This window comes from Chiloscyllium plagiosum, unplaced genomic scaffold (genome assembly GCF_037043375.1).
Source record: "Chiloscyllium plagiosum isolate Xiang-an unplaced genomic scaffold, Cpla_swu_hap1 HiC_scaffold_2, whole genome shotgun sequence".
NCBI lineage: Eukaryota > Metazoa > Chordata > Chondrichthyes > Orectolobiformes > Hemiscylliidae > Chiloscyllium > Chiloscyllium plagiosum.
In genome coordinates this window covers 149,641,178-149,668,412 of record NW_028270140.1, presented here as the reverse complement: position 1 = coordinate 149,668,412, position 27,235 = coordinate 149,641,178, and the positions used below count along the sequence as shown (strand labels likewise).

The following is a 27,235-nucleotide window of genomic DNA, read 5'->3' as shown; positions in this document are numbered from 1 at the left end:
GCTGGGAGGACCGGATTTTCGGCGCCCCCGCCGGTGATTGGACCGCGTGTATAGCGCCCCCGCCGCTGGGAGGACCGGAATTACGGCGCTCCCGCCGCTGGGAGGACCGCGTGCGTAGCGCCCCCGCCGCTGGGAGGACCGCGTGCGTAGCGCCCCCCGCCGCTGGGAGGACCGCTCACAGCGCCACCAGCGGGTGGGAGGTCGCCTTGGGAGGACTGTGGGGGCGGGGACTCAGCTTCCTTGCGCTGGAAGGAGATGGCGAGCGAGGTGTGCCGCGGGCTGGTGGCGATGGGCGGCGAGGAGTAACGGCACATGGGGGGGGCGGGTGAGAGGAAACGCTGCTTCGAAAAGGGTCCAGACGAGTTTGGAGGGGAAGGGAAGAGAGCTGGAGGTGATAGCGGTGCTGGCGGGCCGAGCCTGGCCATGGTTAAGGTGAGTGAGTGTCAGGGAGAGGCCTGCTCTCAGGACCAGGAGGTCACACTGACTCTGCTTTCAATGAGAAAAGGCTCCTTCCCCACGTGGAAAGACCGAAACTGTCACCTTCTCAACTCAGACTGAGCCATCGCAGTGTTTAGGAAACATTTAGATGATCACTTAAAGCGCCAGAGCATACCCAGGCCCTTGTGGCGAGGTGGTATTGTCCCTACCTCTGAGTCAGGAGGCCCAGGCTCAGGGCCCGAGGTGTGTTGACAGCATTCTCTGAAATAGCAACTATTCCCCCCCCCCCCCCCCGAGAATTGCAAGGGTTGTGGGTGAGGGCCTTTGTGGCGTGGTGGTAGTGTCCCTGCCTCTGGGCCAGAATACCTGCATTCACGTCCCACCTGCTCCGGAGTTGTCTCATCACGTGAAACCCTGAACTGCGGATGCTGGAGATCTAAACATAAATTGCTGGAGAAATCCAGCAGGTCTGACAGCACCATGGAGTGAAAACAGACTTAACATTTTGTGTCCTGTCGCTGTTCAGTTCACAGCACGGTGGCTCAGTGGTTAGCACTGCTGCCTTACAGCGCCAGGGACCCGGTTCAATTCCCGCCTCGGACGACTGTCTGTATGGAGTTTGCACATTCTCCCTGTGTCTGCGGGAGTTTCCTCTGGAGTGCTCCAGTTTCATCCCACAATCCAAAGATGTGCAGGTCAGCTGAATTGGCCATGCTAAATTGCCCCATAGTGTTAGGTGCATTAGTCAAGGATAAATATAGGGGAATGGGTCGGGTGGATGTGGACTTGTTGGGCCGAAGGGCCCGTTTCCATACTGTAGGGAATCGAATCTAATTAATCTTTTTTAAAAATGTTGACAGTGTTTTCTCCTCACAGGTACTGCCAGACCTGCTGAGTTTCTCCGGCAATTTCTGTTTCTCTGTGTCAATCATGTCTGAACAGATTGAATGTAAAATCTACAAGTGCTGGAAAGTAAAACTAGGGTAGATAGGTGCTTGATCAGCGGACTGAAGAGCCTTACTTTTTGCTGTAAAACTCTATGACTCTGATTGGCATTAGAGCAGGTGCAGAAAAAAATTCATTAAGGGATTTCTTGTGATGAATTTCATTTTTCATGGATTGAAGAGTTTTTCCTTGGAAAAGAGGATGTTTGATTTGAAGTATCCAGAGTCACTGTGGGTCTGGCACTATAGGTATGTGGAAAAAAAACTGTTCCCACATATAGATGGATGGAGAACATAAGGGCTCGATTTCAAAGAAATTGGCAAACACAACAAGGGCGAGATGATGAAAAGAGTTTTCATGCAGTGAAGGCTAGGATCTGTAAGGCACTGCCTGATAGTGTGGTGGAAACATATTCATTCAAGGTACTTCAGAGGGAGTTTGATTACTATCTGCAGAGGAAGAAAGTGCAGGATTACAAGGAGATAAACTGGGGGAGTGGCACTTGTTAAATTGCCCATTCGGACAGCCAGCACAGACAAACCGATCTTCACACCAACGGTGTTCTCTGTCATATGGGGCACTATAACATTATGAATGGGACAGACCTAACAACTAAAGACTGGGCATCCATGAGGTGCAGTGGGCTGTCAGCAGCAGCAGAATTATACTTGAAACACAAACTGCAGTCTCATAGCCCAGCATGACCTCTAACTCACCTTTACCACCAAGCAAAGGGATGAACCCTGGCTCAGTGAAGAGTTCAGGAGGACATGCCAGGAGCAGGACCCGGCATACCTGAAAATGAAGTGTCAACTTGGTGAAGCTTCAAAACAAAGACCACTTGTATGCCAAACAGTATCAGCAGTACGTGATAGACAGAGCCAAACTTTTCTGCAAAGAACAGATCAGATCGAAGCTCTGCAGTTCTCCCACATTCAGTTGTGAATTAACCAACTCACTGGAGGAGGAGGTTGCTGCACAAATATCCCCATCGTCAGTGATGGAGGAACCCAGCACGTCAGTGCAAAAAACAAAGTTGAAGCATTCACAGCAATCTTTACCCAGAAGTACTGAATGGATGATCCACCTCTGCCTCCTCCAGTGGTCCCCAGCATTACAGATACCAGTTTTCAGCCAATTTGATCCACATGATATCCAGAAATAGCTGAAGACATTGGACACTGCTAAGTCTATGGGTCTTGACAGCACTCTGACAATGGAATTGCAGACATGCACTCCAGAAATTGTCACCTCCCTAGCCAAGCTATTCCAGTGCAGCTACAACATTGGCATCGACCTGATGTGGAAGTTTGGCTAGGTATGTCCTGTACACAAAAAACAGGATAAATCCAAACCAGCCTATTGCCACCCATCATTCTACTCCCGATCATCAATAAAGTGACGGAAGGTATTATCAAATGCTATCAAGCAGCAATAACCTTCTCATTTCCCATTTGCGTTCCACCAGGGCCACTCAGCTCCTGACCTCATTACTGCCTTGGTTCAAACATGCACAAACAGCAGCATTCCTGAAGTGAGGTCAGAAATTGAGAAGGACACTCCTTCACAGTAACCTTCGCTGGTGCGGGAGTTGAACTCCAATAGTTGGTGTCTCTCTACATTATAAACTAGGCAGCTGAGCTGACCATAAAGCTGTATGTCAGCAATTCATAATTATTTATCTGTAGCTAGAATCTATGTAGTTCTAATAAATAGTAACCCTTGTGAAGCACGGTTACCTGGTCGATGCTTTCTATCAGTCTGAATCTGAAAGACAGCTAAATTGGGGAACTCTGCGTACTTTTTTAAATGTGTAACTTTTGAGATTACATGAGAAATAGCATGCCAGCCCAGTAACTGGTGACAGGGTAGTGTCATTGGGCTAGTAATCCATCAGTCAGATAAACATTTTGCATTTTAAACAATAACCCAAACCACAGGATACAAACATTGGTGACAGTAATATCCTATACATGGTAGTTTGGTTGAAGACCTTCCTAGAAATTATTCAAAACCCCAAAATTGATGCAATTCCTGCAGCAAGTGACGTCAATCTCAAAGCTACATTGAGTCACTTCCTGAGTTTCAGGTTACATTTCTTGCACGATATTACTCACTGTGGTTAAAGGCCCAAGGTAGCACATCCAGTTGGCTACTGAAAGCTGTTTGGTAATGAAGCAGTGGAGACAATTAACATTCAAACTATTTGATATATAATTTAGAAAATTTGCTGGAAGAGGGATTGTTTTATTCTGTCCATATTTGATGCCCCGTACTGGGAAGGAACTCTCCGAGATGGGACAATTTACAGATTTGAAAAAGTCAAGGTCTGTCGTAGTGAGCACAGAATCCAGGCTGACCTGTCGATGTAAGACTGAGAGAATGAGACATCAACGGTTCTGTTTGCCCCCTCATATGGGGACATAAAAGGTTCAATGACCAGCTTAGAGAAACAGCTTTCCTGGCTGATATTAATTGCATAATCAACAGCATTTTTTAAAAAATAATAATTTGGACATTATGTCAATGCTATTTTTGGGAGCTTGCTGTGGTCAAGTTGGCTCCTGCGAATTCTACATTACATAGTTGCTAAACTACATAAATGAAGCATTGGATGTAAAATGTTTTAGGATATCCTAAGGCTGTGAAACCAAACTCTTTGCAGCCTTGGTGTTATATTTGAACCTGAGATGCAACCAATTTTTCTCACCAACAGTAATGTCACCTATCTTTCCAATTGTACTATTATCCATCTCCATCCTGTCTCAGCTCGTGTATCATCACAGCCTTCAGTCATGCCCTTGTTTCTTCTCCCATTTGGGCTGTCAACAACAGTCAGCCACCCACCACTGACTCTCTAAATTTGATGTTATCACCTCCGTGCTCATAGATCTGCATTGAGTCACGCAGAGCAGGATGGTTCCCAGTATGATCCGAATCTACTAGTGTCACCAGTTTTATGCAGAGGCTGTGCTACAGATGCAAGAATTTCCAGAATTCCCTTGTCTGAACATGATCTAGCAGTGTGTGGAGACAAAGGTGAGCTCGATGCTGTTTTAAGTATGTGAGAAGGAGCAGTTCAGCCTGTCAAGCTGGCTGGACATTTGATGCTTAGTGAGACAATTTTCATCTCTATCTGGCCTTGTCTGTGGACATCTCAGGACCGTTACAACTGTGTCTGAATTTGTGGTGCTTAATGACTATAACTTGCGGTTAAAACAATGATTCCACTGCTGATGTTGCGAGATAGAACAAGAAGTGGCGCTGTGTGTGCCCAGTGGCACTTGAGCTTTTTGGTCTCTTTTTTTCCTGCTCCACAGCTTTTCCCAGTCTTCTGTTTTATCACATGGAGTTTTTTTGTGCGTTAAACATTCTCTCTGCCCTCTTTACTGTCTCTCTCTCTCTTGTCCCCAGTCCGCGCACACACACACACACAGTTAAACAATGAGCTGCATTCTGTGGGCTGTGTTGCTAAACTCCTTTTAGATTTGTGTAATAGAACATTACAGCGCAGTACAGGCCCTTCGGCCCTCGATGTTGCGCTGCCCTGTCATGCTAAGCTGAAGCCCATCCCACCTACACTATTCCATGTACGTCCATATGCCTGTCCAATGACGACTTAAATGCACTTAAACTTGGCGAATCTACTACCGTTGCAGGCAAAGCATTCTATACCCTTACTACGCTCTGAGTAATTTCACACAATTGCCCAAGGCCAATTCAAATCTGAAGGGGCAAAAGGGAGGAAACCATACATGAAGCAGGAAGTCTCACTAGAAAATTAGATGTTAATAAGTCTTAAGGCCATAAGATGTAGGAGCAGACATAGGCCATTCAGCCCATCAAGACTGCTGTGCCATTGAATGAGATCATAGCTGATCGGATAATCCTCAGCTCCTTTCAATTAGCAAATATATGATTTTCTGTTTCAGCTTTTACTATGTACAGTTTTATCCTTTCATTGCCATTAACTTTACATCTCCATCTCAAATCCATCCAGCTCACCAACAGCCCATTTCATTCATTGATCCACATCTCTTTGAATCTGTTTATCTCTAGGGCATTTTTTACTTCGCCATGTGGTTTGATAGGATCTGTGTGAAGTGATAAATCATTCTGTGAAGGTTCTGCCATTGGCAAAACTGATACAATATTATGGATATCCTTTATACAGATTTATTATCATCAGCAAATTTAAAACATATTCCACAAATTGTTGATAAGTTGGGCAAATTCAATGCCATCACATTCTTTCTCCGAGTAGCCTGACCAATCTTATTCCATCCTTTTCTGTTGCTGAGAGAGATTTTCAGCACAGTTGGCTGATTTGTCATTTATTCCATGAGCCTTAAAAATCTCACCAGTGGAACAAAGCCTTCTGAAAATCCAAGTAAATGTTGTTTTGTAGATAACATTTCATCCAAATATCTAACTTACGTCCCAAATATATTTCCACGGCTGCGTTGTGTTTGGTTGCTTGTCCATATGTTACTATGGAGTGAAATGTCAAGCTTCAAGCTACAAATAGCTCCTCGCCAGCAATCTGGTGCTCAAAGCCCTGGTAATTCAATTCTGTCTCCTATCTCATTCCTTACTGTGATTTATGACCCTGGCAACTTGATAAATGCCTCCTTTTAACAAAGTTTCCCACATACCATGCACTACCCAACTTGGAACTGTGTCACCATTCCATCACTGTTGCTTGGTTAAAGTCCAAGGCTTCCCTTCCAAACAGCACTGTAGATGTATCTTCACCACCTGGACTGCCCCAGTTCAAACACACGGCTCACCACCAGAGCAAATAGGGATGGACAATAAATGCGGGCTCAGTCAGTGACACCCACATCTCATAAACAAATAAATAATCTCAAGTTGGTTTCCAGACGTGTTATCAGTTTTTAACAACCATCAGCAATGATTACATAGTTGCCAGTAGACTTTTTATTGAATTCAAATTCAGTCTGTGACATGTGATTTGCACCCATGTCTCCAAAGGAGTTTGTGTGTGTGTGTATTTTTACTACTCCAGTGACACTTCTCTATGGAGCAACCTAATCAGCCTTTAGTAGAAAAGTAGTCCGCTTAGAGGATTAAGTGGTTCTCCGTTTGATGCCTGTAGGATTTCAACAGCTTAGATAGAGAGAAATAATTTTGTCTTGTGAGCGAGTCCAGAACAGAGACATAATTTGGGTCACTTGGGAAGCATCCTTACCAGTGGAGGCCGGGGTCAATTGCACATTTTCAAAACTCGAATTGATGGATTTTTGTTAACTGAGGGTTACAGTACCAAGGTGAAGTTGAGATGCACAATCTGATTAAACACATTCAACTACAATCTGAATCCTCTTATTTATTCTTTCCAGCATGACAGGAAACAAGTGCAGTTTGTGGTTAGATGTCTAACTTTCTGTTCCTCTCTACAGGTGATTGTATAGCTCCCGTACGTATGTGAAGGCTGAAAGGCCTTGGGTAGTAATCATGGTGAAACACTTCTTTGATGTATCTACTCTCAAGAGCACGTGGGACCAAGTTGCCTCTGCATTTTGGCAACGATATCCAAATCCATTCAGGTATGTCTCTGCTATTGTTTAGGTGGTCTGCGGGTTTTTTTTTTGGGTGTAGAGCAGAGGATTTCTATCAGCCCCAAACCATTTTTGAATGTTTTGAGTTAAGCTAGTCTACTGAGACTAGTTCACTCCCACATCCTTTCCAGCCTTTCTGTTTTGAAGTGCCAGTAATTTTATGACCCAATCTCACATCTGTTTGCCGTGTTTACTGAGAAACTAATGGGTGCAGATATTGTCAGAGCCTTCACAATGGAACTGGATCAATACTTGTGAAGGAGAAGTGTTGCACACACATTGCACAGAAAGCTAGTGCACAGGTGCAGCAGGTAACCAGGAAGGCTAGTGCAATGTTGGCCCTCATTTCAAGGGGGTTGGAGCATAAGAACAGAGAAATTTTATTGTACCTGTTCAAGGCGCTGGGGAGACCACGTCTGGAGAACTGTAAGCAGCTTTGGTCCCCTTATTTAAGGAAGTACATTATTTCATTGGAGGCAGTTCAGAAGTAGGTTTACTAGGATGATCTCTCGGATGGAGACATGTCAAGTCGAAACGGGTTGAGAATCTACCCATTGGAATTTAGGTGATCACATTGAAACATATAACATTCTTAAGGAACTTGACAAGGTGAATGTTGAGAAAATATTCCCCCTCGTGGAAGAGTTTAGAACCATGATGGCGTAATCTCAAAATTAAGGGCTCCAATTTAAGATGGGGATGAAGAATTTCTCACAGAGGGTTGAGAGTTTGGAACTCCTTGTCACAGAGATCAGTGGGGGCAAAGTCATAGAGATGTACAGCACAAAAACAGACCCTTCGGTCCAACTTATCCATGCCAATCAGCTATCCCAACCTAACCCAGTCCCACTTGCCAGCACCCGACCCATATCCCTCCAAACTCTTCCTATTCATATACCCATCCAGATGCCTTTTAAATATTGCAGTTGTCCCAGCCTCCACTTCCTCTGGTAACTCATTCCATGCACATACCACCTTCTGAAAAAGTTGCCCCTTCGGTCCCTTTTATACCTTTCCCCTCTCACCCTAAACCTATACCCTCGCGTTCTGGACTCCCCCACCCTAGGGAAAAGACCTTATCTATTTATCTTATCCATGTCCCTCATAATTTTATAAACCTCTATAAGGTCACTCCTCAGCCTCCGATGCTCCAGGGAAAACAGCCCCAGCCTATTCAGCCTCTCCCTATAGCTCAAATCCTCCCACTCTGGCCAGTCTTTCTACAAATTTAAGGTTTAAATAGATAGATTCTTGATCTTTCGTGGAATCATTGGTTATGGGGAAAAGGCAGGAAGGTGGGCGTAAGCAGTATCAGATCGGCCAAAATCCTATTGAATGGCAGAGCAAGCTCAAGGGGCCGAATGGCCAATTGCTGTTCCTATTTCTTATGGTTTTATGATCTAAATATGATAAAAGTATGGGAATAACTGGATTACCCTTCACAAGAGTGGAGGAAATTCTAAGTCAAGAGGCTTCATCTTGTGCTGTAGCTATCTGAGATTCCAACCCCCCACTGCTGTTCCATTCTCCATACATTGGTGTGGCCCATTTAATTACCAGTGAGAAGGCAGAATCAGATCAGGTTTCCCTTATGTGCATTTGAAGAACCACATTGACATTAAATAATGTATGTGGTCTGTTAACTTAAGCTGTTTGTATCATAAATGAACACTGTTGTTTGTATCGTGGCTGAACAGTTTTTTAAAATATTATGATTGTATAATGTTTTGTTACAATATACCTAACATCAAATCAATAAGAAGAAAATTGATGAAAACACAGAAATAATAAATGTATTATATTCTGTTTAAATACAATTCCAAAGTGTGCGCATTTCTCCATTTCAGCAAACATGTATTAACTGAAGATGTGATTTACCGTGAGGTAACCTCGGACAACAAGCTACTTTCTAGACGTCTGTTTACAAAGACTAACCGCCTGCCTCGTTGGGGAGAGATGGTGTTCCCTGCTAACCTGGCACAATCTGTCTTTGTTGTCGAGGATTCCATAGTTGATCTTCAAAACCGAACATTTACCACGTTAACATGGAATATTAATCACACCCGCCTCATGGTAAGTTCATCTCCATGCTGACTGCTCAAGACTGTGCTTCCCGTTTTCTCAAGCATTTCATATGAGTTTATTTTTAAAGGAAATGCATCATTGATCATGAATTTGAATAAAGATCCAACTATTTTTGTTGATTTTGTTCAGTGATGGTGAATACAGTAAATATCAAACTCAACGGTTGTACTCTCCTATCTGAGTCAGAAGATTGTATGGCTTGAGCACTGAATCTAGGTTGACTGTATAATTTAGGATTGTGTCGTGGAGTTGCTACTTTGTGAATGATATGTCAAGTTAAGGCCATGCTTGTTTCTTCAGGCCAGAGATCCCATAACAGCTTCTGAGAAGAAAAGGAAGATCTCCTGCCATCCTAACGTACAAAATAGGCACAGGATTAGGCCAATAATAATTCTTCGGCCAGAACTACTAGCCAGATTCATAAACATTACAGTTAAATTATACATAGCAAGTTCCAACAAAGAGCAACAGATGGGTCTTAGGCCAATATTGGACCTGAACTATACCCAGAGTCAAAATATGTGGTGCTAGAAAAGCACAGCTAATCACGCAGCATCCGAGGAGCAGGAGAGTTGACGTTTCAAGCATAAGCTCTTCATCAGGAACAGAGTGACAGATGGAGTTTACAATAAGCATGAGGTATTGCACTTTGGGAAAACAAACAAAGGCAAGACTTATACAATTAAAAGTAGGGCCTTGGGTAATGTCGCTGCCTGACCGGCTATGTTTTTCCAGCACCACTCTCAACTCTGATCTCCAGCATGTGCAGTCCTCACTTTCTCCTGAAATATACTCAGTCTACCTCACAGTGTCAGGAAGGATAACTATGTCAAAAATTTGAGCAACAGGTGAAGCTAACCATTTTACTCTGCAACTAGGCAGTATGGACATGAACAGTATGCACCATTAACAGGATGCTGAGTCCAGTCAGAAACATGCCCTGCCTATCACACAACATGATATGTGAATTTCCATGCCAGTGCAATGCCAGATACATAGGCTACACATCCCGTTAACTCATGGATCGTATCAAGCAACATATCCCTTCAGTTGTTTGCAACAGGCAAAATACTAACTGTACTCAACCAGTCTGTGCTTGGTTGAGCAAAACTCTACATACTGTCCATTGTTAGATAGCATTCACAATTGGATAGAATGTGCTGAACAGTAATGTGTGTGCAAAGAATTGCACTAACAAGCCGTTTAAGATTATCAATCAGACTCTCAATGTGGGCTCACTTGTACTGATTAGAATATGTTTTTGTAGGGACTTGCCCTCCAAAGGACAGAGAAACATGTCCAGGCATTATGCCAGTTTTGAATTAAACAGAAGTGTGAGGGATAGGGGTTCTCCACAGTAACACCTCCACTGCCAACCAAACAGCACTTTTCTCATGCAAATGTAAGATCAAGCGAAAGTTTATTGTCAGACTTTTGATTCAAATCTTGTGGTAAATGTGGCTTTTCAACCCATTTGAAGATGACAGAAGAAAAGTTTCAATGATTTCAGACTTCTCAAACTGCATATTTTTTTAATCAACTTCAGCAGGTAGAGGAGAAATGTATTTATCGTCCAAATCCAGAAAATCTGGCATGGACACACGTACAACGTGAGGCGTGGGTCACTTCAAATGTGTTTGGTTTTTCTCGAGCAATACAGGTAATGGCCTATTAGTTTTTCTGTTCTTTCATCAGTTATTCTGTAAAACAACATGTAAAATGTTATCAACCAAACACAGGACTTGTTTTCATTGATGGAAGATTTAGAATCCATAGAATCCCTACATTACAGAAAGAAGCTATTCGACCCTTCGATTCATTACCGACCCTCCTAAGAACATCCTGCTCAGGCCCCCCCACCCCCCACTCTACAGTCTGAGAAGGTTTACTAGATTAATCCTGATTCTGGAGGAATTTTCTTATGAGGAGAGGTTGAATAGTTTAGGTCTACACTATTGGAATTTAGAGGAATGAGAGGTGACTTTATTGAAACATAAAGGATTCTTAGGGGTTTGACATGCTAGCTGTAGAGACATTGTTTCCCCCTGTGGGAGAATCTAGGACCAGAGGGCATAATTTCAGATTCAGGGGTCACCCAGTTAGGACAGACATGAGAAGGAATTTCTTCTTTCAGCGTGCAGTGGAATTCTTTACCACAGAGGGCTGTTGAGGCTGGGTTGTTAAGTGTATTTAAGGCGGAGATAAATTTTTGATCAGTAAGGTTATCAAGGGTTATTGGTAAAAAGCAAAAAAAAGTGGAGTTGATTATCAGATCAGCCATGATGATCTCATTGAGTGATGATGTGGACTGGATGGTCCAAAAGATTCTGTTCCTGTGTCTTATAGAAGAATATTATCTCAATAGTAAGAGACTGCATAGAGATGGAGAGAGATCTGGGTAACCTCATGCATGATTGGAAAATGTTAGTACACAAGTTCATTGAGTAATTAGGAACGCAAATGGAATGTTGTGTTTATTCTGTGGAGAATTGAAATATAAGAGTGGAGAGGTTTTCTCGTAGCTGTACAAGGTCTTGGTGAGGCCACATCTGGAGTTCTGTGTATAGTTTCGAGCTCCTTATTTTTAAAACAAGGAAACAATGACATCAGAAGTAGTTCAGAGAAGGTTCATTCAACTCACTCCTGGAATGAGTGGGTTGTCCTATAAGGAAAATTGGACAGACAAGGCTTGTAATATAAGATCCTGAGGGTGGGGGGTCTTAGGTGGTAGATACTGAGAGTTTGTTTGTTCCTGTGAAGAGACTGGAGCTCATGGACATAGTTTAAAAATAGGAGGTCACCTTTTTAAAGTGAAGCTGCGAAGAAGTTTTTCCTCTCAGATATTTGCTAGCCTATGGAATTCTCTTCCCCAGGAAGTAATGGAAGGTCAGTCATTGATTTTATTTAAAGTTGAGTTGAAGTTTTGACAGATAAGTGAGTCAAGGACTACAGGGCAGGAAACTGAGCTTGAGACCACAACTAAACCAATCTTGACCTTATTGAATAGCAGAACTGTCTAATCCTGATTTTGAGTCCTAAGTTTCCACGGAACATGAGGGAAAAATGCAGTAAGTGGGGATCTGGAATGCACTGCCTGAGATTGTAATGGGGCCACAGTCAATCATGACCTTTAAAAGATAAATGGAGAAATAGAAAGAGAAGATTAGCAGGGCCACGGGGAAAGGAAGGGAGATTGGGACTTACTCAGCTGGTCTTGCAGATAGCCAGCATGGACACTATGGGACAGAATGGCCTCCTTCAAAACTTTGACCATTCCATATTTTTCACGGGCCTTTGGGATAAATGAGAAACTAGTCTACAGTGTGTCAGTGGGCTCATTCGTTGTCGGTTTATATTGACTTGATGAGCAGTTCTCTGAAGAGTGATTAGCTCAGATCCATTTTCCCATGCATTGGCCTTTGAAACTAATCCTTCACGTGAAGGAAGTTGCTTCTTTCACATTAGGCCTCCAGTTATGTGGCCCCATCACCATTGTATCTTCACAGGTTACCGCTATTTGTATAAACACTCACAAGCGATTGACACATTTAAATGTGAAATTGCTTATTTAGAAGTAAAGTGAAGTTTTGATTAAAGTTTTTTGTTTGTATTGTAGGAATTTGGTCTTGCCAGATTTAGAAGAAATCAGTTAAAAGCAACAGAAGGATTTGAATATATTCTTGCTCATTTACAAGGTGAGTAAATGAATTATAATATCCTTTTTTTTGTATCCTTCCCAGGCCTGTCTTTGTACACTTATTTTGCTGAAGAGCTTTTTCTGATGGGGTGGAACTTGGCCATTCCTTTTCCAGAATCAAAACACCTTTTACTGGAGATAACCGTAATTTGTGAAAGAAGCATAGAATGCCAGATGGTGGTGATATGATGCAAAACCTATATGCAAAATAGTCTGTCGCAATGAAGCCTTGGTTGAAATACTTTGCAAATTGCAAAAGATACAGCTGAGTTCGAATCAGACCTTACAGTGGAGTCAGTGGTTGCTAATCATCCAGCAGGGTTTTGCAACAGACTAACCATTCCCCCCCCAAAAATGGACTGCTGGTTTTGTCTTTTATGTTGTGACTTCCACAACATGAAATCATCAGCAACCTTCTCTGACTAAAAAGGCTGAGCCTAGCCTGGGTTAAGCAATGAGTTCTTTTTTTCCTTATTGTGAGTGACTTATTGAAATTTGAATAAAATTGTCGCCACTCTGAATGATCACACATCAAAGGCAATTTTTGTACAAATGAAAACAACAAATCCAGTTTATTTTCCATGAATTAATTTGCAGTAGACAAAAATAGTAGACCAATACATCTCAAATGTATCTATTACAAAATTTTACCTGTAAATGTTCAAAGAAGGATTATCCTCTACTGTTAAAAGCATCTTGCTTTGACTAATTCAGATTCCCTTTTTGTATGTGAAATAGCAGTTTTTCAATAATAATTTGGATGGAATTGTGTGCATTTATATATCACCGTGATTTGGCTATGAAGACTTGGTGACACTTCACACATCAGTACAGTATGGTTTGATGCACCTTGGCAATTCTCTACACAGACGCACTGAAAAGTAACAAAAACAGAAAGTGCTGGTGAAACTCAGTAGGTCTGGTAATGACTTTGGAGAGAAAAAGTTAATGTTTTGAATCTGACACGAGTCTTCCTCTGAAAAGGAGTCATCTCAGAGTCAATGTTAACTCCATTTCTCTCTCAGCAGATGCTGATAAAGTGGATTTGAGGGTTATCTGATCAGCCATGATCTAATTGAATTATGGAGCAGGCTTGATGGGCTGAATGACCTGCTTCTGCTCCTGTACTTCCTGGTCTTATCCTTTCCCATTTTATACATTTAAAGAAGCTTTTACCTTTTTCTTCATATTATTTCCTAGTCAATCTTCAATGTTCATTTTTTTGGCCATCTTTTGTTGGTGTTTAAATCTTTCCCATTCTGCTGGCTTACCACTAATCTTCCCTCATGTATGTTTTTTTTCTTTCAATTTGATACAATTATTAACTTCCTTGGTTAAACGTGGTTGGTTTTCCCCTTCCTAGAATCCTTCTTCCTCACAGAGATATATTTTTGTGGTGAACTATAGACTACTTTCTGAAACACCTGCCAGGTTCATTAGCCATTTTTTTTCCTGCAACCTTCTCTCCAGTCTTCTGCAGCACCCATTCCTATGTTATTTCTCTTATTTAAATTTATCACAGTTATTTCTGATCCGGTTTCTTGCTTTTGAAATGAATGCTAAATTCTACTATGTTACGATTACTGTTCCCTACAGGATATTTTACTGAGAGATCTTGGATTAAACCTACCTCATTATGCATCACCAGATATAAATAGCCCGATCACGGGTTATATCCACTCACATTGTTTTAAGAAACTGTCCCGAATGCATTGTATGAATTTTTCCTCACCAATGAACTCTTTCTGTGCCAATTTGATTTTCCCAATCTACATGAAGATTAAAGTCACCCATGATTAATGTATTGTCTTTTTATATGTCCTCATTACCCCTTGATTTATCTTCTGTCCTACAATACTGCTTCTCTTCAGATTAATGAACTGCTGTCTTTCTCCCCTTGTTATATCTTACCATTATTTACATGGATTCTACTTCATTAATCCAACATCATTTTTTGCTGTTGTACTTATTCACTCTTGGACTGACAAAGCTACACCACCACTCTTTCCTTTCTACCTGTCCTTTGGAAGAGGTGCAGACCCCTGAATATTGATTTTCCAGCTTTGATCTCATTGTAACCATGTTTTTACTATAGGATCACACCCATTAATCTCTCTTTTGCTGATAATTCATTTATTTTGATCTTTTGCATATTTAAAAAGACATTAATTTTGCTGTTTGATTATCTTCCATTGACTCCAGATGTTGATTTTTTTTATCATTGTAATCTGTCCCTGTCTGTGCAACTCTACCCTGAAATGCTGCTATACCCTTTGTAAACCTACATACACACATCACTTTAGAGCCCACCTGTTTAATTTAAAACTCTTTCTACAGCTTTAGATATTCGATTTGCCAAAACACCAGTCCCAGCACAGTTCAAATGAGACCCGTCCCATCGGAACACCTTCCTTATACCCCATTACTGGTGCCAGTGTTCCATGAACTGAAACTCAATCTTTGAGCCAAGTGTTTAACTCCTTGACTCTATTAAAAAATACCTTATGCCTCGTTACCCGTGGTTCAGGTAGTCATCCTGAGAATATCACCTTAGAAATTCTCCTTTTTAATTTAGCCCTAACTGTTCAAATTCTTTAGGCAGAACATCCTTTCTACTTCTGGTCAAAGTCTTTGGTATCACTGGTGATGACAACAACTGGAACCCTGCTTTCCTGCTTTTAAATTCCTTTTCAGCTGTGAGGAGATATTCTCAAGCCTGGCACTGGGCAGGCAGCAGAGCCTTTGAGACTCTCACTCATGCTGCATAGGGCAGTGATTATTCCCCTACCACTGCAACATTCCTATTTCCCCACTCCACTTAAATGGCTCCCTGTACCACAGTGCCATGGTCAGTTTGCTCATCCTCCCTGCAGAGCCTACTCTTAGCCAAATAGTTTGCAAGAACTTTGTAACTATCGGATAGTTATTACCTGCAGTCACACCCTCCTGTCCCTCATCACAGTCCAAATCCTTGGGCGTTGTGACCACCTCCAGGAAGAAAGCGTCCAGGTAACTTCTCCCCCTCCCTGATGTGGTATATTGTCTGTGGCTCAAACTGCAGCTGCTCAACTCAAATCCCAACTTCCTTGAGCCAAAGTGCTGCTTTGCCTGGAGCTGCAGTCTGAGCTGCAGGTAATGCACCCCATGTTTGGGGATGTCCTGGCACCATGAAAGGCAGTAGAGAAATGCAAGTCTCTATTATTGTTAGCAAGTTTTTAGAAGATTTGTAGCTCAGTTTTGATGTTCTGGATGTGGGTTTGCTCGCTGAGCTAGAAGGTTTGTTTTCAGACGTTTGTCACTGTACTTCATCTTCAGTGAGCCTCAGAATGAAGCACCAGTGGTGTAGCCCGCTTTCTATTTATATGTTTGAGTGTCCTAGGGTTGGTGATGTAATTTCCTGTTCTGCATTAGAACATTATTTCAACAATCCACCACACACTCCAGCATAGAGGAACTACGCAGAGCAGAGGAAAATCACCGATACAGTGTATTCAAAAAGAACAGGTACCCAATGAACACAGTCCGCCGATTTCTCAGCAACAAACCCCAACAAGAAGACAAAACACGTCCAGAACCCTAGCCACTCTCCGCTACATCAAAGACATCTTGGAAATGACTGCCAGACTACTCAGACCCCTTGGCATCACAGTAGTCCACAAACCCACCAAGACACTAAAACAGCAGCTAATGAACTTGAAAGACCCTATACAGACAACAAGCAAAACTAATGTCATTTACAAAATACCTTGCAAGGACTGTAACAAACACTGCATTGGACAAACAGGCAGAAAACTAGACACCAGGATACATGAACATCAACTAGCCACAAAACGACATGACCCTCTCTCACTAGTATCCTTACATACAGATAAGGAAGGACACCACTTTGACTGGGACAACACATCCATCCTAGGACAAGCCAAGCAGAGACACGCATGACAACTCTTAGAAGCATGATATTCCAACCGGAACTCTATCAACAAACACATTGACTTGGACCCTATTTACCACCCCGAGAAAAAAAACAGGAAATGACATCACCGTAGGAAATGTCACCGCAGGAAATGACACCATCAACCCTAGGAAACTCAAACATATAAATAGAAAGCGGGCTACACAACCAGTGCTTCATTCAGAAGCTCACTGAAGATGTTGCCTAGTATGGTGACGAAATGTCTAAAAACGAACCTTCCAGCTCAGCAAGCAAACCTACATCCAGAATCCCTATTATTGTCTTTTTGGTTCCAAATCTGCGAAATGCCTTTGAAACCTTCTTCCTGCTGTCTGCAGCCTCTCCTACAGCAACAGAAATTGGGGATAAAAAGTAGTTAATCAAATCGCCAGGATGTGACCATTCATGTCCCACAAGGATGTGTTAGGACTTAAATCGTTCACGTGATTTATTAAAAACTTGAATAATTACATAGAAAATTTTATATATATATATATCCAAATTTGCTGATAACACAAAGTTAGGCGGTATTGTAAACAGTGTAAGTGATAGTACAACATTATAAAGGGACATAGGTGAATAGAGAGCCTAGGTGAATGGGTAAAAGTGTAGCTGATGCTGTTCAATGTAAGCAAGTGTGAGGATATCCATTTTGGACCAAGAAAAGGATAGATCAGAATACTTTTCTAAATGGTATGAAGTTAAATATAGTGGATGTCCAAAGAGAACACAAGCAAGAACAAAAAATAATCAAGGAAACTAATGCAACACTGGCCTTTATACCCAGGGCATTGGAGTACAAGGATGCAGCAAGTATACTGCAGTTATGCAAAACCCTGATTATACCAGACTTGGAGAGCTGTGAGCAGGGCACCACACCTCAGGAAGGATGGATTGGAGGGAGTACATGATAGGTTTATAAAAACAACATCTCGACTTCAGGGCTTGAGCTATGAAGAGAGTTTACACAAATTAGGCCTGTTTTCTCGAGAATTTAAAAGGTTAAAGGGTAATCTGAACAAAGTCTTCAAGATATTAACAGGAAAAGACGGGGTAGATTGAGATAAGTTATTTCCACTGGTTGGGGATTCTAGAACTAGTGGGCATTGCCTGAGAATTAAGGCCAGACTATTCAATAAGAGATTTTAGGATAGAAAGGGTGGTAGATATTTGGAACTCTCTTCTATATGTGCCAGTTGATGCTCAATCAGTTGTTAATTTTAAATCTGAGATTTTGTTTCAGCAAACATATTAAGGGGTAAGGGCTAAAGACAGTATATGAAGTCTGGCCACAGATCAACCACAACCTCATTGGATGGCAGAACAGGCATGAGGGGCTGAATAGCCTACTTCTGTTCTATGTAACCTCTGACTGTGGCACACAATAATTAAATTTCTGTTCAGGAAGTCTACTACCCAAAAATAAAGACTAAGAACCAAGGTCAGAGCTCGGCCAGAGGCTAGGAATGCTGCAGTGAGTAACTCACCTCCTTTCTCCCATCTACGAGGCACAAGTTACTTCCCTTGGATGGGTGCAGCTGTAACAACACTCAAGAATCTTGACACCATCCAGGTCAAAACAGCCCACCTGACTGGCACTCCATCCACACCCTCCACCACCGATGGTCAGTAGCAGCAGTATGAACTAAATACAAGATACACTACAGGAATTCACTGAAGATTTATAGACAGCACCTTTCAGACCCACTACCACGTAGAAGGATAGTGGTAGCATATACGTGGGAATACCACTACGTGTAAGTTCCCCTTCAAGTCATTCACCGACCTGACGTGGAAATATATCCTTCTGGGTCATTGGGTCAAAATTCTAGAACTCCCTATCGAATGATATTCTGGGTCAACCTACAACACATGGATAGCAGCAGCTCAAGATCACAACTCATCATCACTTTCACAAGAGCAGTTAGGGACATGCAATAAATGTTGGTTCAGCTAATGGCACCCACATCCCGTGAATGAATTGGAAAGCTTTAATTAGCTTTAGTAGCAGCATGTTTATTCTTTGATTGAATGCAATTAAACAATAGAGTCAATTGCATTGTGAAAGTCTACTTACAATTGTAACATCTGTCTGACATGGTAATTGTTCTTATAAGTTTGAATCTTTCTCTTTAACTCCTTTGTTTAAATTTATCAAAGGACTGCAGCTATCTGTTCCATTAGTGGGCGAGTATCAACGCACTTGTAACAGGTGCAGTTAGATTTGCTATAAGCAACTTGCCTGAATACGGACCAAACTCACTCCCACCCTCTGCTACAATGTAGCACTTAAATTTAAAATAGAACAAATAATTGCGGATGTTGGAGATCGGAAACAAAAACAGAATTTGCAGGTGAAACTCTGGTCTGGCAGCATCTGCAGGGCGAAAGCAGAGTTAACGTTATGAGTCCGATGACTGTTCATCAGAACTGTTAGCAGCTAAGAAAAGGTATTTATACTGAAGGCAAGCTTAAGGGGTGAGGGGGCTGAAAAATGAGCGGTAGGTGGAAACAGAACCCACAGAGAGAGATAAGGAAAGGAGAGGCGGATATCGGAATTACTAATGGTAGGCCAGGGCAGAAGAGAAGTTGAATAAGTGAGAACGAGAGCTGAGAGAATGGGTGAGCTGTGCTGAAAACAATCCACGTCATGACTGAACCCACATTCTATCCGTAAAAATGATCCTGAACTTCCCTCACCACTGTGTTCCCACGCCAATATCCGTGCCTCAGATCTGCTGCAGCGATCCAGTGAACCTCAGTGCAAGCTCGAAAACTGAAAGCACTTCCAATTTTGGAAATCAGAAATAAGACCAAAGCAGAAATTACTGGAAAAGTTCAGCAGATCGGGCAGCATCCGTGGAGAGAAACCCGAGCTAACATTTCAGAAGAGCAGCATCTCATTTTCTGCTTGGGCCCCTGCAGCCTGTAGGACTCAACATAGAGTTCAGTAACGTTAGAGCCTAATTCCATCATTCCATGTTTTTTTTTAAACCACCCCAAGACCATGGTCCTGTCAAGATATGGGTTGCTTTCAGCACAGTCTATTTATTCTCTCCATCTCTCATCTCTCATTATCACTTATTCAACTACTTCTGTCTTGGCCTCTATCAATAATCTCTTGGTCTATCTACCCCTTTCATTATCTCTCCCTTTCTCCCTGCATAGCTCTGTCTCCACTCACTTCTTGCCCCCCTTCCCCCAACTTGTCTTCAGCGTAAATACCACTTTTTCATGGCTACTGTCAGTTCTGATGAAAAGTCACTGGACCCGAAATATTAACTCTGCTTTCTCCCCACAATGCCAAAGACCTGCTGAGTTTTGCCATCAATTTCTGGTTTTGTAGCATTTAACTTTGTAACGTTCTTTCACTGGTCCCTAGGAAAATCTCAAAATGTCTTTGTGTTTTCTTGCTGAAATCTAACAGGGAGTGTGAGGAATAGGGTGAAGATGTTATGGTGGTTCTCATAAATATGGAAATGAGTCAGTGTGTAATATGTAGACTTTTATACTTCAGTTCCTCGGAATGGAATTGCACCATACAATGTTTTTTTTGGTGATGATCACTTGAACACTTTGATCTACGATTTTTCTTGTCCCTTTTCTAAGATTTCATTTTTAAACAGCGATTATTCAAGTGGAATTTCAGACTATCAGAAAGCAGCTTAGTACAAGCCTGTTTAACCTGATGGCATTTAGCATATGGCTGCTTCTACTTGTTGAATGACTCACATTTCAAAAACAGCTTTCACAGGAACACCATAAAACAAAGCATGACACCATGTCACTCGAGATATTAGATCAGGTGACCAACAAAGATGGAGGCTCAGCATCAAGAGCCTTCTCAGGAGAAGCTAGAAATGGGCAATAAGTGAACCACGCCAGTGAAGCCCATGTACTGAGAAGAAATCCACAGTCAGCGTATCTATAACGCAAGCGTTGTGTTCTTGTGCAACTCCGTGTTACAGAAAAATCGCGCTTTGGAAACAGCGCTTAAAGTGTTGGCGATGTGACCGCATTACAGCCAACACAAGTTTTAAACGTTCATGCTTTAGAAACGGTGTTCCCAATTTGTCAGTCGCATTATAGCAAATTCGCGTTAATGAAACACACCTTAGAGCAGAACAACCTGCACAAGTCACAATAAGATTTCATACAGTTGTCTGCCAGGGATTGGAGTTGCTTATTCATTCAACGATTCAAAATGACTTCTGCTCTTTGGGTATTAACATTAGCTTTTAAAAAAAGCACTACAATTTAACTCTAAACTAAAATAGTTCTCCTCCTCTTCCCTCCCCACCACAATATCTGACTTGCTTTCCCTGATCTACAGGAGGAGCACTTCCTGTAGCAGCTCGTTCCCAGAAAATCTTATGAACGTATGAATTAAGACACAGAAGAAAGCCATTCAGCTTCCTGTGTTTGCTCTGACATTCACTAAAGTCATCGCGGATCTGTTTGTGTTGCAAATTCCATGTTCACATCTACTGCAGGTAACCTTGGATACTCCTGCCTAACAAGAGTCTATAGATCTTAAAAACTTTCAGTGATTCCACCTATATTGCCTTCTGAGGCAAAGATGTCTGAACTTGTACAACCCTGTGAGACAAAACAATCCACGTGTCTCTGCCCTAAAAGGCTGAGCCCTACTTTTAAAACAGTGGCCCCTAGTTCGGGACTCACCTCAGAAAAGGAATCATCCTTTCCACATTTACCTTTTCAAGACCATTCAGGATCTTTTACAGAATACTGAATGGACTCGCAAACTCTTAACATTCACCTGTACCTGTGTTTTTGTTTTTGCCGCTGTTTACCTATTATTTACTTATCTATGCAACTTAACTCTGTGATCTGCCTGTATTGCTCACAAGACAAAGCTTTTCACTGTGCCTCAGTACACGTGACAATAAATTCAGTTCAAATTCACATCCTGAGAAGACAATCATCTGTTAAATGCACAAAGTCAGAATTCCCCACTCCCACTTCATCAAGTTCCCCCAAAATGCAGCAGTGGCCACACTTGACTCTCTTTTTGCAGGTGCTGCAACATTCGCTTCTGCTTTTTGCGACTGGAGAGGAGCAGGTTAGGAGAAGATTCCAGCTGCAGCATTACCCCTGCTCCTGTGATCGGTTTCTTTTTGTACTGACGTATAAAATAGCGGTGTTTGTATCTTTTTTTAAACCATTAAGGGAAGTCCGTTGTATTAATCTTAAGACTAGACAGAACTGAAACCGCTTCTCTAAATTAATCCCAGTGCTTTCTTGAGGAGTATATGTTTTAGGGTAAAAGTATAGTGACTAACCCAGTGACAGGGGTGTTTCAGCCACAGTCCCTACATTTGGCTGTATGAAATAGAGCAGGACTATGGCTTTTGGCCATTGAGCCTACTCCACCATTCAGTAAGATCATCCCTATGATGACATGGTGCTCTCACTGAGCTGGCCGTCTAGAACCCCAGGCACAAACTCTGATAAGAAGTGTTTTCTGTCGGAAGTTCGATTGTCTGTGAAATTCTCTTCACCCCAGAGCTAAGGAGGGTGTGTTGTCGGATATTTTAAAGGCTGAGTTAGCTGGCTTCTTGACTAACAAGGCATATGGGGAAAGAGGAAATTGGAATTCAGGTCAGATATAGATGATCATATCAAATAATGAAGCAAGATTAAGGGGCCAAATGGCCTACTCCTCATTCATTTTTATGAATGTGACAAAATGATACTTGTCACAGTTGTGTGCTCTGCTGCAAATCATGCTTCTTTATGATAGTGTTAGTTCACATAGCTAACACCATCTGTAATTATGTAGAGCAGGTCCTGATATCAGTCATCCTGCAATGCTGATTTGTCACAGGCCCTGCTATTTAGATCACCCAATTGGTGCTCGCTCTCTTAAATTTACACATTAAGCAGCACAGTGCTGTTCCCCCAATAGCTTTGTCTTCGTTTAAAGTTAATTGAACTGAAGTTAAAATGTTGGAAGATCACTGTACAAAATATAGATTTCAGGTGATTCAAAATGCATTTGCAATCTTTATCATTTGACCTCTCTTGCCAAAACATATTGACCACAATGATTTATGATATTTTCTGTAAAGGAAGTCATGCATTTTGTAACAGTAAGTTACTCAAAAGTTGGTCCGTACTCGTGACTGCAGTCTGACTGGTGGGAGGTGAGTAAGGACAGGACTGCAGACAGCTTGGATGGGAAGGTACTGCTTCCATTGGCATCATTTCAGCTGATTGGCAGCTTCAATGCTGGAGATACTGTGGTGGGCAAACAGAGAACATTACTGCGCAATATAGGCTCTTCGGCCCTTAATGTTGCACTGACCTATGAAACCAATCTGAAGCCTATCTAACCGACACTATTCCATTCTCATCCATATGTTTATCCAATGATCATTTGGAATGCCCTTAAAGTTGGCAAGTCTACTACTGTTGCAGGCAGTGCATTCCACACCCCTACTACTCTCTGAGTAAAGAAACTATCTCTGACATCTGTCCTATATCTATCACTCCTCAATTTAAAGCTATGTCCCCTCATGTTAGACATCACCATCTGAGGAAAAAGGCTCACACTATCAAACATGTGCTGTCATTCTAAGAGATGGCAGCAGAATCACTATTGAAGGTCAGTTTGCTTTACAACTCCAACACCTTGCAATCCCTTTTGATCAAGAGACCAAAAACACTCAATCTGAGCACCACACAACCTCCCCCATACCCCTTGACTTTGAGCACAGCCACTCTGATGGGCCTCCCAGCATACAATACTTGTATTTGGTTGTGTTCATCAGTCTTCTTCTGTAATTGGACCCATTGAGTCATCATCCCAGCTCACTATAGAGGTAACAACGGGCTACCTCACACTCCAAGAAAATGATGCCAGCATCATCCATGCCTTGGCTGCAGTGCCCTCATGCCTATCGGAAACACCAATAAATCAGGAAATGGCAGGGAGGGAGCAACTCAGAAAAATTACAGTCACCAGGGAAGTGGTACTCAGTAAATTGTCAGAGCTGTGAGCTGACGAATGTGCAAGTCCCTGCTAGACTTCATCTCAGGGTCTTTAAGATATCAAACATCCTTCCTTTTTGAAAAACGGAGTTAAGGCAGAAAGCAGGAAACTTTTAGCCAGTTAACTTAACATCTGCCACAGAGAAAATATTATCAGCTGGAAAACTTCAGCAGCTGTGCCAAGCTCAACTTCACAGCCCTAAATTCTCTGCATTCATGGGATGTGGGGCTTGCTGGCTGGGCCAACACTTATTGCCTCTGATTACCCTTGAGAAGGTGGTCATGGGCTTTCTTTTTGAACTGCTCAAATCCATGTGGTAGAGGGGCACTCACAATGCCCCTAGGGTGGGAGTTCCAGTTGTTATGCCCAACGACAGAACAGCGATACATTTCCAAGTCAAGATGAAGAGTGGCTTGGAGTGGAATTTGCAGTATTCCCATGTATCTGCTGCCCTTGTCCTTCTGGATGGAAGTGGTTGTGGCTTTGGAAGTTTTTGGAGGTGTACAATGAGACAAGTTGAAGCCTCTGTTACCAGGTCAATTTACACATGACAAAACTAAACACAGCAGCATTGACCAGTTATTCTGTTTTTGACATATGTGATCAAGAGAGAAATATTGGGAGAACTTTCAGCTTCTTGTTCTTAATATAGTGCCACAGGGATATAAACTGCTCAGTTTCAACCACTTAACAAGCAGGTTGCACCTGAATTTAACATTTCAGTTAGTCCTGTGAAGTTGAAAGATTTATTTGACAAGAGAGGTATTGCAAGTGCTGGAAATCTGAAGACCACTGCAGGAATACTCAGCAGATCAGGTTGCACCTGTGGGGAGGGGAACAAACTTAATGTTTCAGTTCAGTGTCCCTGTGTCAGAAAAAGATTTGTATTATTTTAGAGATGTTAATTTGCAACCAGGAGCACTTGGGTTTTTATCGAATTAGTATTGAGTAAACCACTTTGGATACAACTAATAGATTAGGCAATTCATTTGACACCCTACTTACATTGCTGGTTTTATTTTTCCGTAATATTTTTCAGGTGAGTCGCCACCTAAAACTCTGAAAGAAACTGCAAAAGAGGCGACTGAGAAGGCAAAGGAGACTGCACTGGCAGCCACAGAAAAAGCCAAGGATCTGGCATCCAAAGCAGCACCACAAAAGGCAAAACAGTTTGTCTGATCCAGGAAGAAAGACCATGTTTGCACACTGCATCTTTAGTCCTTTTGAGAATAAAATAATCTGCTTTGTTTTTAGAAAGAAAAAAGCAATTGTTTATAGTGCAAGCCCCAAATGTTTCATGTTTCTTGATGGTCTTTACTTGTGTGCACAGAATGTTTACAGCATTAACTTTTCTTTTAATTTTTACTGTGTCCATGACAGAAACAGCCTTAGTATTCCCAATAGATTAGAATAATACTGGTGCAGGTATGTTACCAAGCCTTTCAAAACAGCTTCCACAGGCTTTATGATCTTTTTCATCTCTCCCAATAACGCTTATTTCAATGGAATGATTTAATCTTTGTTTTAATTTTTCAAATATTCTTTTAACTAATAAATGAAGCGAACAGTATTCCATGACAGTGAAGTGACACACACAGCCAGGACAATGTTTCAGTTAAACACTGATGAAAATTAACATTCCTATCGGGAGTTCCCTTCCTGGATATTTTGTTTTGTCCCTTGGGCATTATGGATTAAACTGGGCACTAAGTTTTACAAATAAAATTAAGGTGGTGATGTTCTGTCTGATCTGTTCTTAATCAGATGCTGAATTATTTATTTTCAATTGTTTTCTTTTGCCTAAATTCAAGAAACTGTCTCGTTGGCTACTTAGATGTAATATGCAAAGCTTTGATTCTTGATGTCGTACCAGATTTCTTAAATGAATTTAACTTTTTTTAAGTGTCGAACAGTAGACCATCAAAAGTAGACAATCTGGCTACCGAAATAAATCCTGGCCAAGGACATGTGCTGACTTAGTATCTGAAAATATGTGTCAATATTTCAGATTTAAGCTCATCCATCTTAATCAAGTACTTGATTATTTATTTTAATTTTTGATCTGATATTATGGCAAGACATGCAAATGAGACTATGTAGACATGTCCAGTTCCTATGCTCCATCAATCTGGCAAATAATAGGAATCCTTATATAGAGGTGAGTGCTGTGGAAGGACAGGGAGAGCCATGGCTTTTCTTTTACCCTGCGAGTGTTCTGCTGTCTCTCTGTTTTCTTTTGTTTAGCACTGTAGCTTTACAGCTTTGCCATCTGTGTTAAGTTCCTTGAAGAGTCTTGTCTATCTGTCCTCTCTACTTCTCAGATGCTGCTGCATATTTCCAGAAAATCTTCTCTGCTCAGGTAACAGAAGCTGTAGAGCCCTCATGTTTTTCTCCAGCAGCCTGCATTTCATAGCTTCAAAGTTTGTGCGATAAGAAGGGGGACTAGAATGCTGGCAGGTTTCCTCAAGATGAAGAAAATAATTTTGTACAAGCCCTTGCTGCTGAAACCTCTTTAACCTTGAATGTGCTATTATTGTCTAACTGGACGGGTAATGTTTACCAATTTATTCTGTATTTTTAGAAAGAGTTTCTTAAGATTTAATAGTTTGTCAAACCTTCAGAACTACCTTTCTTAATGGTTAATAAATGTCTATGAAAAATCTCAGTGAAATGTTGCACTTTTCAACCACAGCAGAGCTGGTACTACACAGATGAGTGTCTTCTTTATGTCATAAAGCAGAGAGTGCTGGAGTAATCCTAGTCTGAAATGTCAAAGAAGTAATGACGGACGGATGCTCTCCCCACTGGTGATGTAAGACCTGCTGGGTTTCTCCAGTGCTTTCAGTTTTTATTTCGGATTTCCAGCAGCAATCATATATGCATTTCATATACCCTGTTGTAGTGTTCATGTTCAGAACCCAGTGCTAAAAGAATCCATTGTTACCCTTAGGCCTGAAAGGCTGAAACTGGGAAAGAGTAAAAAAGAAAAGCCTTGTGTTTATATAGCTGTAGTTGTATCTTTAGACTCTCAAGGCAAGTACCAGAAAAATGTAGAAAATGCATTGCAAGATCCCACTAACAGCAGTGTGATAACAACCTGATCTGTTTTTGTGAACAGTTGAGAGAGAGAAATAAATATTGGCCAACGCACCAGGGAGAGCACTTCCTTGAAACGGGCGATGGGAACATCTTCGTCCACCTGGAAGAGCTTTAACATCACAATGGATGGATTGCACTTGCTGACTACTTATGACAGTGTCGGTGTAGATCACACGCGTGAGTGCAGTTTGACTCATGACCTTGTGACTTGAACAAGAGCTTAATCAGAGTGAGTCATTGCTCCCGCTGCATGTAACAAAGTTGGAAAATTGCTACTATTGTTGGAATGGGCAGAATGCCTGAGGAAAGGTCTTCAGCTGATCTGTGAGCACTGGGTTCAGCTTTAAATAACCAATTGCTGACTTGTTTCTCTGTCTCACTTAGTTTGGTAAGAGCTGCAAACTTAATGAGTTTGCATGGAA

General features: G+C 41.7%; 1 protein-coding gene across 2 annotated transcripts; it reads left to right on the top strand.

Moving 5' to 3' along the window:
- The first annotated feature begins 277 nt into the window (after positions 1-277).
- Positions 278-26,379, top strand: LOC122556902 (PRELI domain-containing protein 1, mitochondrial-like). 2 transcript variants are annotated; one of them, XM_043704158.2, is made up of 6 exons: positions 278-432; positions 6,807-6,953; positions 8,813-9,038; positions 10,597-10,710; positions 12,667-12,745; positions 24,754-26,379. In XM_043704158.2, the coding sequence occupies exons 2-6, from the start codon at positions 6,862-6,864 to the stop codon at positions 24,891-24,893; spliced, it is 651 nt and encodes a 216-aa protein (XP_043560093.2). In that variant the 5' UTR covers positions 278-432; positions 6,807-6,861; the 3' UTR covers positions 24,894-26,379. The 2 variants fall into 2 exon arrangements, with proteins under 2 accessions (XP_043560093.2, XP_043560094.2); XM_043704159.2 differs by lacking the exon at positions 278-432 and adding an exon at positions 6,656-6,674.
- Positions 26,380-27,235: the final 856 nt, after the last annotated feature.

Coding starts and splice junctions, on each gene's coding strand:
- LOC122556902 (XM_043704158.2), top strand. CDS start 6,862: ATGGTGAAACACTTCTTTGATGTATCTACTCTCAAGAGCACGTGGGAC. Junction 6,954..8,812: donor CGATATCCAAATCCATTCAG/GTATGTCTCTGC, acceptor TCTCCATTTCAG/CAAACATGTATTAACTGAAG. Junction 12,746..24,753: donor TATTCTTGCTCATTTACAAG/GTGAGTAAATGA, acceptor AATATTTTTCAG/GTGAGTCGCCACCTAAAACT.